Source organism: Erythrolamprus reginae, chromosome 1 (genome assembly GCF_031021105.1).
Source record: "Erythrolamprus reginae isolate rEryReg1 chromosome 1, rEryReg1.hap1, whole genome shotgun sequence".
Classification (NCBI taxonomy): domain Eukaryota; kingdom Metazoa; phylum Chordata; class Lepidosauria; order Squamata; family Dipsadidae; genus Erythrolamprus; species Erythrolamprus reginae.
This window is the reverse complement of record NC_091950.1, coordinates 398,473,782-398,486,438: the sequence shown is the minus strand read 5'-3', so window position 1 is coordinate 398,486,438 and position 12,657 is coordinate 398,473,782. Positions and strand designations below refer to the sequence as shown.

Sequence of the window (12,657 nt, the reverse complement as noted above, 5' to 3'; positions counted from 1 at the left end):
TGAGAGAGAGGAAGAAAGCAAGATAGAAAGAGAGAGAGAAAGAAAGATGAGTGAGGAAGGAAGAGAGTGTGAGAGAGAGAAAAAAGCAAGAGAGAGATAGCAAGAGAGACAGAAAGAGAGAGAGAGCAAGGGAGAGAGAAAGACATAGAGAGAGGGAAGGAGGGAGGGAGAAAGAGAGCAAAAAAGAGAGGAAGAAAGAAAGAGGGATGGAGAGAGAGAAAGAAGGGAAGGAAGAGAAAGAGGGAGGGAGAAATAGAGCGAAAGGGAAGAGAGAGATTTTTTTTGTCCAAACTTTTCTTTAGCCGCCCCCACCCCCGCCCCCCGTTCAATGTTCCCCAGGATTTTGAAAATATGAATAATGTGCCGCGGCTCAAAAAAGGTTGGGAAACACTGCTCCAGACTATACAGATTGAGTTCATTAAATCTTTCCTGATAGGTTTTAGGCTTAAGACCTTCCACCATTTTTGTAGCCCGTCTTTGGACCCGTTCAACTTTATCAATAATATATTTGTTGCATCTCGTTACTGACTTCTAGTAGTTGTCTAGAATTGAGCAGGCAGCCCAATTTTGATAGCCCTGATGACATAATCCCCAAATGCAAATATGGTATCCTTCATTCACATCTGATGATTGTGAGATCAAAACAACTCAAATTGAGACGTTCATATATTGGAGATCTTCCAGGATATCTGAAAATTAGGGAAGACTAGTTAAACATGATCAATGGGCAATGCCAGGAACCAAGCACAGGTATAAAAAAATGTCTGCCTTTTCTTCCGTATATTTGCTCATTTAAAAGAGCCGTGGTGGCGCAGTGGTTAGATTGCAGTACTGCAGGCTACTTCTGCTGACTTCCGGCTGCCTGCGATTTGGCAGATCGAATCTCACCAGGCTCAAGGTTGACTCAGTCTACCATCCTTCCAAGGTCTGTAAAATGAGGACACAGATTGTTGGGGGCAATATGCTGACTCTGTAAACCATTTAGAGAGGGCTTTTAAAAGCACTGTGAAGTGGTATATAAATCTAAATGCTATTTCTATTTAACTAACCAGATTATTTGCTCCCTGTAGGAAAATCATGCGTGCTCTTTTTGAAGTGATTCAGTTCCTCCATGCCTTGAACATTGTCCACAGAGATCTCAAGCCAGAGAACATCTTGTTAGATGACGACATGAACATCAAACTCACTGACTTTGGCTTCTCATGTCAGATGCAGGAAAACGAAAAACTCAAAGGTAGATTTTATGGGAGAGGGCTGTGAATTAGTGGCCTGCCTGCACTTAGGAACATAGCTACCCAAGGAGAGATCTACATTAAATCAGCTTGCTCAAATCACCTGTACCATGTTATATGAATCCAGCTATTAAAATTTGCTAGCCTGGATATTAAAACTTTGTAACTGCAAATCATTAAGTAAGCTATGGAAATCTAGGGCTTAATGCCTTGGTGGCACAGTGGTTAGAGTGCAGTACTGCAGCTGCTTCTGCTGACTGCTGGCTGTAGATCACCAGTTCAAATCTCACCAGGCCCAAGGTTGATTCAGCTTTCCATCCTTCCGAGGTGGGTAAAATGAGGACCTAGATTGTTGGGGGCCATATGCTGACTCTGTAAACCGCTTAGAGAGGGCTGTAAAAGCACTATGAAATGGTATATAAGTCTAAGTGCTATTGCTAATGTAATGTGGAAATAATTTTCTACATGGACTAAGGGCACTTCTTTAGGATTCTGCACAAGGTTATGTCTTAGCCAAAACTTGAATTAGGGATCTTTTATATATAATTTGCTCGATTGCTGAACCATCTTTAAGTCCTCTTTAGCTGCTCCAATGTTAGTCATGTTTTTTCTTCCTACACAGATTTTGTTGTGCGTATGATCTTACATGCTTCATTGATGGTGATGATATGTTTGGAGGCTAAGATTTTAGCTCTGGTGGTCATTTTAGCTTGCTGCAATCACATCCTGTCTGCTGCTCCTGGGCATGGTTAGCCACAGAAATATCTGCCTGCATAATGCCAAGCCATTGCTTTTTCCTGCAAGCAAACATGTAATAGTCTTCTTATATTCCTGGAATTATCACTCTTATAGCCCTAGATTAGATTAGATTAGATTAGATTAGATTTATTGGATTTATATGCCGCCCCTCTCCGCAGACTCGGGGCGGCTCACAACAATGGTAAAAACAGTACATAGTGACACATCCAATACCCACCAATCCAATTACAATTTTAAGTTAAGAAATTCATAAAACAACCCCAATATATATAAAAAACAAGCACACAATCAATCAAACACCAAAACAGCATGGGCAAGGGGGAGATGTTTCAGTTCCCCCATGCCTGACGACAGAGGTGGGTTTTAAGGAGTTTACCAAAGGCAAGGAGGGTGGGGGCAATCCTAATCTCAGGGGGGAGCTGGTTCCAGAGGGTCGGAGCCACCACAGAGAAGGTGTGATCTCTGTGTTAAAAACATAATGAATTTTCTCTTGAGAAAATAGTAACCCTGTGCTGAACAACAAGTTGAGAAAGAGCAGAATTTTGCTGTAGTCAGATCCGGATCGTAAATTTCACTTTTTGGGTCCCTTGAAGCTCTGAACAATCAGAAAGCAATGGTCATAAATTATAGGATATCTATAATGCCAAATTCTAAGTTTAATTGGTTTGGGCTGAAGGTTGACTCAGCCTTCCATCTTTTCAAGGTAATTAAAATAAGGACCCAGATTCTTGGGGGCAATATGCTGACTCCACAAACTGCTTAGAGGGGGCTGTAAAGCACTATGGAGCAGTGTATAAGTGCTATTGCTAGTACTCTCCTTAACTATAAGGTAGTCAACTGGATTACAAGCATCTGACATGACAAACCACCATGGAAAACTAAGCTTTATACATTGTGTGAATGCAGCTGTGAGTCTTTTATCTGATCTGACTGAGACTACCCCTATTTTCTTTAATTCCAGGAATCCAGCAAGACCTGCCTTTCCAGAAACAAGGTCACCAAAGTTTAACTCAAAATTTTTTATTGCTTTTCTTGAAGAGATCTGTGGTACTCCTGGCTACTTGGCTCCAGAAATACTAGAATGTTCCATGGATTCAGATCATCCAGGTTATGGGAAGGAAATTGACATGTAAGCAAGATTGTGTGGCAAATTCACTCTTTATTCTAAGCCATTGTTTGGGTTATCTGGGTTTAAGCAAATGGTATGTGATTTTTGAATATTCAGAGGATGTAGCACAATGAATGATGTGAACATCATTAATATATCAGTTTTATATCAGTAAATCTATAAATCATGGCTGGGGACAATGCATCTTAAAATGTGAATCCTGCTATATTTACTCTAATTAAAAAATAGCTTTTAAAGGAATTAACTTCACTTCCCATCCAATCTTGTATAGCACTTTTTGGCCACTTTAAGATGCCTGAATTTCAGCTCCCAGAATTCCCCAGGCATCTTGCTGGCTGAGGAACTCTGGAATTTGAAGTTGCCAAAATCACAGTCTTAGGCTGCATTAACAGAGAGATAAAATCAAGATCACATGAAATGTTAATAATAGTTTGTAATGCCTTGGTAAGACCATGCTTGGAATATTGCATCCAATTTTGGTCGCCATAATATAAAAAAGACGTTGACTCTAGAAAGAGTTCAGAGAAGAGCAACAAAGATGATTAGAGGACTGGAGGCTAAAACTTGAAGAACAGATGCACGAACTAGATATGGATAATCTAGTGAAGAGAAAGACCAGGGGAGACATGATAGCAGTGCTCCAATATTTGACGGGCTGCCATAAGGGAGAGGGAGGGGGGTGTCAAACAATTCTATAAAGCACCTGAGGGTAGGACAAGAAGCAATGGATGGAAACTAATCAAGGAGAGAAGCAACCTAGAAGAGAAATTTTCTGATAGAATAATTCATCAGTGGAATGATTTTTCTCTAGACGTTGTGGGTGCGCCAATATAGGAAGTTTTTAAGAAGAGATTGGACTGAATTTGGACTGAAATTTGGACAACTATTTGTCTGAAAGGGGTAGTGATTTCTGACAGTCTCAAAATGGGTGAACAGTGCAGTCAGGCAGTAGGGAAAGCAAGTAGGATGCTTGGCTGCATAGCTAGAGGTATAACAAGCAGGAAGAGGGAGATTATGATCCCGCTATATAGAGCGCTGGTGAGACCACATTTGGAATACTGTACTGTGTTCAGTTCTGGAGACCTCACCCACAAAAAGATATTGACAAAATTGAACGGGTCCAAAGAACGGCTACAAGAATGATGGAAGGTCTTAAGCATAAAACGTATCAGCAAAGACTTAATGAACTCAATCTGTATAGTCTGGAGGACAGAAGGAAAAGGGGGGCATGATCGAAACATTTAAATATGTTAAAGTGTTAAATAAGGTCCAGGAGGGAAGTGTTTTTAATAGGAAAGTGAACACAAGAACAAGGGGACACAATCTGAAGTTAGTTGGGGGAAAGATCAAAAGCAACATGAGAAAATATTATTTTACTGAAAGAGTAGTAGATCCTTGGAACAAACTTCCAGCAGACATGGTAGATAAATCCACAGTAACTGAATTTAAACATGCCTGGGATAAACATAGATCCATCCTAAGATAAAATGCAGGAAATAGTATAAGGGCAGACAAGATGGATGATGAGGTCTTTTTCTGCCGTCAGTCTTCTATGTTTCTATGAAATGTATAGGCATGTGTGGGTTCCACCTGGTTCAGACCAGTTCGCCCAAACCGATAGTGACCCGCTGGTGATGTCACAATGACCTCCCCAAACCAGATTGGTCGGTGCTGGTCTGTGGGCACCATCTTAAAAAAAAAAATCAATTTTTAAAAAAGATTTTTTCTTCTGCGAATGTGCAGAAGCCAAGTTTCTGGCACTGTGCATGTGTCGCCATTTTGTTTTCAGCATTTTTTTTTTAATTTGTGGAGTTTGTACAGCGCATGCATGTGTCCAGTAGGCTCAGCCACATGGCATGGGAGGAAGTGAACTGGCAGCAAAGCAAGTTGGAACCCACTCCTAGGTATAGGGTTTGCTGCTTGCGCAAGGATTAGAACACTGATTTTCAACCTTTTTTGAGCCGCGGCACATTTTTTACATTTACAAAATCCTGGGGCACACCACCAACCAAAATGACACAAAATGACACCCTAAGACACTCTCCTCTCTTTTTCCATCCCTGTCTCCTCCCCACCCTTGTGTGTGTGTGTGTGTGTGTGTGTGTGTATACACACTCTTGAACCATTTCCAAAAACAGGAAATGGTTTTTTTCTCTCTTATTCTTTGGGTGCTTTTTATCATATGCTTTAAATCAAGAGTCACTTCTCTCTCTCTCTTTTGTTTCCCTCTCTTTCCTCTCATTCTCTGTCTCAATCATTTTCTCATTTCTCTTTTTTCCTCCCCTTTTTGCTCATTTCTCTCTCTCCCTTCCTCTCCTTTTCTCTCTCTCTTGCTTTCTTTCTCTCTCTCTCCTCTTGCCTTCTTTCTCTCTCACTCTTGCGTTCTCTCTCTTTCTCTCTTTTCTTTCTCTTGCTTTCTTTCTCTCTCACACTCTTTCTCTCTTTCTCTCTCTCTCTTGCTTTCTTTCTCTCTCTCTTTCTCACTCTCACTCTCTCAGCAAAAAGTTGCGAGACCGGAACCTGAGCTTCCTTCTTCGCGGCACACCTGACCATGTCTCGCAGCACACTAGTGTGCCACAGCACACTGGTTGAAAAACACTGGATTAAAAGACCTCCAAAGTCCCTTCCATCTCTGTTATTCTGTTATTCTTAAACTTGCCAAAGTGGAGAAACAATGTTCTATGGAAATGATTTTTCATCTTTGTTCATTTTTCCCTTTTTAAAATGCCAGTTTCCCATAAAGCAGCCTTATCAAAAATTATGCCCCCTTGATTTGTTGGCTTACACCTTGCAGCAATCCATCCAGCAATTGGTGTATTTGCAGCATAATTTGTACAAAGAATAATGATTTGTTTTAAGTACCATCATATAAAATTCTTTGTAAATAACAATGGAAAAGTAATCTCTGTCCTGCTGCAAGGAGGACAAATCAAGGAAAATATTTCGTCACCCAGAGGGTCGTTGATTTATGGAATTCAGTTCCAGAAGAAGTCGTGACAGCTGTCAGCCTGGATAGGTTCATGGCAGGATTAGACAGATTCATGGATGCCAAGTGTATCAGTGGTTATTGAAACGGATATCCATGTGCTGCCTCTATGTTGGTTGAGGCAGGCAGGATTCCCTTGAGTACCATTTGTTGGGGGGTCAGGGGAAAGGGAGGGTCTTGCCTTCTCTTTCTGCTCAAGTTCCCCATGGACAATTGGTGGACCACTGTGTGTGACACAGAATGCTGGACTCGATGGGCTTTGGCCCGATTCAGCATGGCTCTTCTGATGTTCTTACATTCTTATGTTCTAACGAAGATGTTCTCCATCAAACTGCGTGTTCATCTGCAGGGAATCTTTTGAGCTGATGCGGAGAAGGCTGGTATTGTATGGTGTAGCTTAGGAAACACATTCTGATTCGGTCAGTGAATGTTTGGTTTCCCTGTGTTTAAAATATTCTGTGGATGAAAGAGTGAGCGAGCCTTTTTCCTTCAAAAATGTCCATCTCTGTCCTCCTGACGGTTTCCTTGTTTCAGGTGGAGTGCAGGAGTCATCATGTACACCTTGCTAGCTGGATCTCCTCCTTTCTGGCACCGGAAGCAGATGCTGATGTTAAGAATGATCATGAATGGAGACTACAAATTCGGGTCTCCAGAGTGGGACGACCAATCAGATACAGTCAAAGACTTGGTGGGTAACTTTCACCTGGATGCAGTAGCGGGTTGCTACCAGTAGGGTAAAGGACGGCGCACCGGTAGCAATCTCTGCGCTGTGCAGACAGCTTCGGTTAGCTTGCATGCGCGTACATGTGTCCCCATTGTGTTTTTGATTCTATGAATGCACAGGAAAGAAAATCTTGCAAGGGGACGCGTACAAGAGATTTTGGCGATTTTTTGCTTCTGTTCATGCGCAAGCAAAAAACCCCCACCAAAATCTTTCTCTCCTGTACGTCCCTCATGAGATTTTGCTTCCTGTGCATGCGCAGAAGTTAAAATATGGTGGGACATGCATGCGCACACACCCGCAAGCTTAGTAAAGCTGCATGCGCAGCGCACAAGTAGCAGATGTAATAGGAATCCGCCACTGCAAAGATGGATCCAGAGTTTCTTGGAGAAAAATAAAGGAGAAAAATGCAGAGTAGGGAAAGATAAAAAGTAATTGGGACACTCTTTGTTTGAGAAATTGACCCTAACCACCAAAAATACAGTACTTGGGCCCAATTGGAAAATATACTGCTCAAAAAAATAAAGGGAACACTCAAATTATTATTATTATTATTATTATTATTATTATTATTATTACTACTACTATTATTATTATTACTATTATTATTATTATTATTACTATTATTATTACTATTATTAAATTTTAATTTTAATTTTAATTTTAATTTTAATTTTAATTTTAATTTTAATTTTAATTTTAATTTTAATTTTAATTTTAATTTTAATTTTAATTTTAATTTTAATTTTAATTTTAATTTTAATTTTAATTTTAATTTTAATTTTAATTAATTTTAATTTTAATTTTAATTTTAATTTTAATTTTAATTTTAATTTAATTTTAATTTTAATTTTAATTTTAATTTTAATTTTAATTTTAATTTTAATTTTAATTTTAATAATTTTAATTTTAATAATTTTAATTTTAATTTTAATTTTAATAATTTTAATTTTAATAATTTTAATTTTAATTTTAATTTTAATTTTAATTTTAATTTTAATTTTAATTTTAATTTTAATTTTAATTTTAATTTTAATTTTAATTTTAATTTTAATTTTAATTTTAATTTTAATTTTAATTTTAATTTTAATTTTAATTTTAATTTTAATTTTAATTTTAATTTTAATTTTAATTTTAATTTTAATTTTAATTTTAATTTTAATTTTAATTTTAATTTTAATTTTAATTTTAATTTTAATTTTAATTTTAATTTTAATTTATATGCTGCTCCTCTCTGAAGACTTGGGGCGGCTTACAACATACAAAAACAGTATACTGTACATCAAGATACACTTAATTAAAATTAAAATTAAGAATTACATTTAAAAAACCTAAAAAGCCTATTAGCGTATACACATGTCCATTCAAACAAGCCCACCATACATTCATTGGCCAGGAGATAGAATCTAATGACCCCAAGCTTGGCGGCATAAATGAGTCTTTAGCAGCGATGGGCTATGAGCCAGAACGCTAAATTGAGCTCACCACGGCGGCTCGTAAGTTCTTGCAGTATCAGCGTGATTTTGCTGCTGCACCTGTGGAAGTGTTTACTGTGTTTCTGCTTGGTGTGCAATTTTGCTACCTTCACAGGTGCAGCAGCAAAATCGTGCTGGTCCTGCAAGAAGCTATGAGCCATCGTGGCGAGAACAATTTAGCATTCCGGCTCATAGCCCACCGCTAGTTTTTAGACTCTTATGGAAGGCGAGGAGGGTGGGGGCAACATGAATCTCTGGGGGCAATTGATTCCAGAGGGCTGGGGCTCCCACAGAGAAGGCTCTTCCCCTGGGTCCTGCAAAATAACACATCCTAGATCTGAATGAATGAAATATTCTCACTGAATACTTCGTTGTGGACAAAATTGAATGTGCTTGCAACATGTGAAATTGATTGCCAATCAGTGTTGCTTCCTAAGTGGAGAATTTGATTTCACAGAAGTTTGATTTACTTGGAGTTATATTGTGTTGTATAAGTGTTCCCTTTATTTTTTTTGAGCAGCGTAGTTCGTTCCCCTTTGTTTCTTGGTGTTCATTTTCTTGTGTAATGGGATTGCATGGGGGGGGGGGCTTCTGAATAATTATGAGCCAGGGTGGCGCAGCAGGTAGAGTGCTGTACTACAGGCCACTGAAGCTGAGTGTAGATCTGTAGGTCAGAGGTTCAAATCTCATCACCGGCTCAAGGTCGACTCAGCCTTCCATCCTTCCGAGGTGGGTAAAATGAGGACCCAGATTGTGGGGGCAATAGGCTGGCTCTGTTAAAAAAAATAAAGTGCTATTGCTAACCTGTTTTAAGCCACCCTGAGTCTAAGGAGAAGGGTGGCATAAAAATCAATCAATCAATCAAACAAACAAACAAACAAAAAATAAGTAAGTAAGTAAGTAAGTAAGTAAGTAAGTAAGTAAGTAAGTAAGTAAGTAAGTAAGTACTAACCAGTGCTACCGGTAGATCCATTGTGTTTTTCCATTCATGCATTCAGAAAAGCAGGGCCTCGGTTTCTGAGACACAAACTCTCTTCTTATGCCTGCAGATTGTCCACTGTTTAGTGGTGAAGCCGAAGAATCGTTACACTGTGCAAGATGCCCTCACCCACCCCTTCTTCCAGCAGTACATGGTGGAGGAAGTCCGGCACTTCAGCCCCTTCCGGAAATTCCGGGTATCCTTATTTGCAGAGAATTCTGGGAAAGGGATGGCCGTTTTCCTCAGCCATAGCCAAGGATGGGGGGAAGTGTACCATGCAGTCAAGATGATTACAATTGAAGCTGTGCCCTTTTTCTATGTGCCATCCATACAAAATACAGGGGGTGGACAAAGAAATGGAAACACTTGACTTTTTGGCATCATAATGTTAGAACATGTTCAAATCAATCAAAACTTGACATATTTTAATGTTTTTTTAAAAAATTCTGTTATTTGATATGTTTTGTTAAACTACCTTTTTTTAAACAGAAATTTAAGGAAATTGGTTATAACCTTCTAGAAATGGCAGACCTCTCAGACTTTCAAAGAGGCCAAATTGTTGGTGCTCGAATGGCAGGCGCTAGTGTAACAGAAAGTGCCCAACTGTTTGGCGTTTCAAGAGATAATGTCTCAAAAGTAATGACTGCTTTTGAAAGAGAAGGGAAAACGTCCTCAGCCAAGCACAGGTCTGGTCGAAAGTCGAAGTTGTCTGAGAGAGACCGTCGGACTCTAAAGCGAATTGTTAGAGCGGATCGCAAGACCTAAAATCACTGCAGAGCTCAATAGACACGTACAGAACCCAGTTTCCACAAAAACTGTTTGAAGGGAGCTTCATAAATCTGGATTCCAAATCTGGATTTTCAAGGTGTTTCCATTTGTTTGTCCACCCCCTGTAGATACGGGCCTAGATTGTGAGATTCTTGCTCGACATCTTAACTTTTTTGAACTGCCCCATGGATGTGCCAGACGCTGACTCTGATCAAGGGCTCTTTTCAAGTGGGAAAAGGGGGAGGCTAAGTCAGGGATTGTTTTGGTACCTGAGTGCATCATGCTGCTGAGCTGTGGATCCTCACCAAACAAGATTCCTTCACACAACATGCAAGCTAAACCATTGCACTTTCCTTAGTTTTGGTTCAGGACATTATGGAAGTTTGTGATTTATTCAGCACATGAATTAGGCTTGAGTATCTTGCCCCAAATTGCTAAATAGTAATATATTAATATAAACATATATAAACTGTGTTGGTATCTACGAAACAAAGTTTGTCCTGGAAAACCTGAAAGACCAGGGTAGGGGCAGGTTGTCAGGTTGTCAACTTGAACAAGTTGTATCCCTCCATCATTCCAGTCGTGGCTTTCATCCCACCAGGTTACTGTAATGGCAATTATGTCATACCTGCCTTCCTGCACTATTGCTTCTACTTCACCCTGCTTGCTCCCCAAACTTTTAGCACTTGTATATAAGCATTTAAGCCCTTTATGCCTGTCCATGAAAATCCATCTCCTAATTGCTGCTTGAGTTTTTCTTTCTTTTCATCACTCCCAATCTCATGGTTTGATTTTTCTTGGGATTTAGGATTAGTTTTGTGTTCTAGAGAGATTCTAAAGATTGGTCCCCCTCTCCCTCCAATTTTGGTTTAAAGCCCTTCTTGATGCCACATGAACAACTAGGATCAAATTAGGGATGAGTAATTGGTGGCATGGGTTTTATGAAACTCAAACCATTGCTTACATGTTTTAGGATTACATTTATCGCATTCAAAAGTAGTGGCATTTATTTATTTGAGCATAGCATATTGCGTGAATATAGCAACACTGATAGTTAACTGAAATTTAATGTGCTATGTCAGGGATAGGCAAAGTTGGCTCTTCTATGACATGTGGACTTCAACTTCCAGAATTCCTGAGCTAGCATGATTGGCTCAGGAATTCTGGGAGTTGAAGTCCACATGTCATCGAAGAGCCAACTTTGCCTACCCCTGTGCTATGTGAACCCGACCCATAAACTGAGGTGTAAGAATTGAACCAAAAACATTTTGTCTATGTATGTATGTATGTATGTATGTATGTATGTATGTATGTATGTATGTACATATGTATGTATAGTATGTATGTACGTATGTATGCATGTATGTAGGTGGGTAGGTATGTGTATGTATATTTTTTCTGTTTTTCTGTCGAGTCACTCGGCATACCCAAAAATGGGAGGGAGCTCACTGCTCCTTTTTGCCTTTTCAGCCCCACTCCAAGGGCCACCCAGACACCAAACCATATTTTCCAAACTTGCAAAGCAAGGCATAAGCAGCCCAGGCTCGAATCCTAGAAGGGAATGGCTTGGCTGATGAAAGCTAAAAATCTCGAAATATATCTATACCAGTCTCCCTCCCTTTATTTCTTATATATAGATAGAAAACCCTTCTCTGATACAAGCTGATACAGGAAATGAGCCTATAGCCTAAAGGCTAAGGCCTCTGCCTTACAAGGCAGTGGGCCCAGGTTCAAATCCCAGTAAGGGTGTGGCTACCTGATGAAGGCAAATAAGCCCAAAATAGATCTGTAGTAGACTCCCTTCCTGTTCGTTATCAGCAAAAATATGTTATGTATGTATGTATGTATGTATGTATGTATGTATGTATGTATGTATGTATGTATGTTTATTGGCAGTGGTCCATTCCGGTGAATTAATGCATCCTTTGACAAGAAAAGACAAAGAATCACAAACTAATCAGGTATACTTTTAAGAAGAAGCCAGACTAACAAGCATCTCTTCCCAGGTCATCTGCCTGACGGTCCTGGCCTCAGTTCGGATCTACCTCACCTACCGCAACATCAAGCCGATCACCCAGGATGTCCTGCAGCGAGACCCTTATGGGCTGAAGCCGGTCCGGAAATTGATTGATGCTTGTGCCTTCCGCATCTATGGCCATTGGGTGAAGAAAGGAGAAGCTCAAAACAGAGCTGCCCTCTTTGAAAACACTCCCAAAGCCATCCTGTTCAGCTTGGCTGCCGAAGAGGAACTTCTCTGATTCCCGAAACCTCCAGGAAGAAAACAGAACAGACAGCCTTTGGCATCTTCCAAATTGGGCTGAGCGTGGCCCCAACCCGTGTGCAGACTTCAACTCCCACAATTCCCTAGCCCAGGGGTAGGCAAAGCTGGCTCTTCTATGACATGTGGACTTCAACTCCCACAATTCCTGAGCTAGCATGATTGGCTCAGGAATTCTGGGAGTTGAAGTCCACAAGTCATAAAGAGCCAACTTTGCCTATCCTCGTGCCTAGCCAATGAAGATGGAAATGAAATCACAAAGTGTAAAGCCAAATACAGTGATACCTTGTATTACAAACTTAATTGATTCCAGGACGAGGTTCTTAAGGT

General features: G+C 39.8%; 2 protein-coding genes across 2 annotated transcripts in view; one reads left to right on the top strand and one right to left on the bottom strand.

Moving 5' to 3' along the window:
* PHKG1 (phosphorylase kinase catalytic subunit gamma 1) overlaps positions 1-12,418 on the top strand; it is a 36,594-nt gene extending 24,176 nt beyond the window's left edge. Inside the window, exons 6-10 of the mRNA XM_070735133.1 lie at positions 1,071-1,234; positions 3,030-3,120; positions 6,641-6,794; positions 9,352-9,477; positions 12,056-12,418. Of these exons, the coding sequence (XP_070591234.1) occupies positions 1,071-1,234; positions 3,030-3,120; positions 6,641-6,794; positions 9,352-9,477; positions 12,056-12,307 (787 nt within the window). The 3' untranslated portion in view covers positions 12,308-12,418. The remainder of the gene's footprint in view (positions 1-1,070; positions 1,235-3,029; positions 3,121-6,640; positions 6,795-9,351; positions 9,478-12,055) is intronic.
* SUMF2 (sulfatase modifying factor 2) overlaps positions 1-12,657 on the bottom strand; it is a 323,736-nt gene that overhangs the window by 289,233 nt on the left and 21,846 nt on the right. The window lies entirely within an intron of this gene.